This window comes from Penaeus monodon, chromosome 33 (assembly GCF_015228065.2).
Source record: "Penaeus monodon isolate SGIC_2016 chromosome 33, NSTDA_Pmon_1, whole genome shotgun sequence".
Classification (NCBI taxonomy): Eukaryota; Metazoa; Arthropoda; class Malacostraca; order Decapoda; family Penaeidae; genus Penaeus; species Penaeus monodon.
The window spans coordinates 18,301,385-18,301,727 of record NC_051418.1 but is presented as its reverse complement, the minus strand read 5'-3'; the positions used below and the strand labels follow the sequence as shown (position 1 = coordinate 18,301,727).

The following is a 343-nucleotide window of genomic DNA, read 5'->3' as shown; positions in this document are numbered from 1 at the left end:
TCTACTATAGAAAGGACTATGCTTTGTACATTGAATATGAATATCTACCATTTGCATTACTTGGCATATTTACAAGCTGTTATAACCCTATTATACAAAGAACTTACATGAGTGTTGTGCCCAAGCACCGCCGACGAGCAGCGCCAGACCGACGACTAACAACTTCATCACGTTTTCTGAGAAAGAAAAGAAGGATACACTGTAATAAATGTTCAAACCTTTTGAAGAAAATAAACTGTCTGAAAAAGACGAACAATGGAAAGTCATACCTATTCTTAACTTATTATAGGTGCAGAACATTTCCTGGCTTCCTTCTATCGATTTTTTTTCAATCTATAAAAAA

At 35.0% G+C, this 343-nt stretch overlaps 1 protein-coding gene across 1 annotated transcript in view; it reads right to left on the bottom strand.

Annotated features, from left to right (window-relative positions):
• Positions 1-343, bottom strand: part of LOC119594121 (neurogenic locus notch homolog protein 1-like) — a 23,583-nt gene that overhangs the window by 9,932 nt on the left and 13,308 nt on the right. Inside the window, exon 2 of the mRNA XM_037943184.1 lies at positions 108-176. Coding sequence (XP_037799112.1) covers positions 108-168 — 61 coding nt within the window. The 5' untranslated portion in view covers positions 169-176. The remainder of the gene's footprint in view (positions 1-107; positions 177-343) is intronic.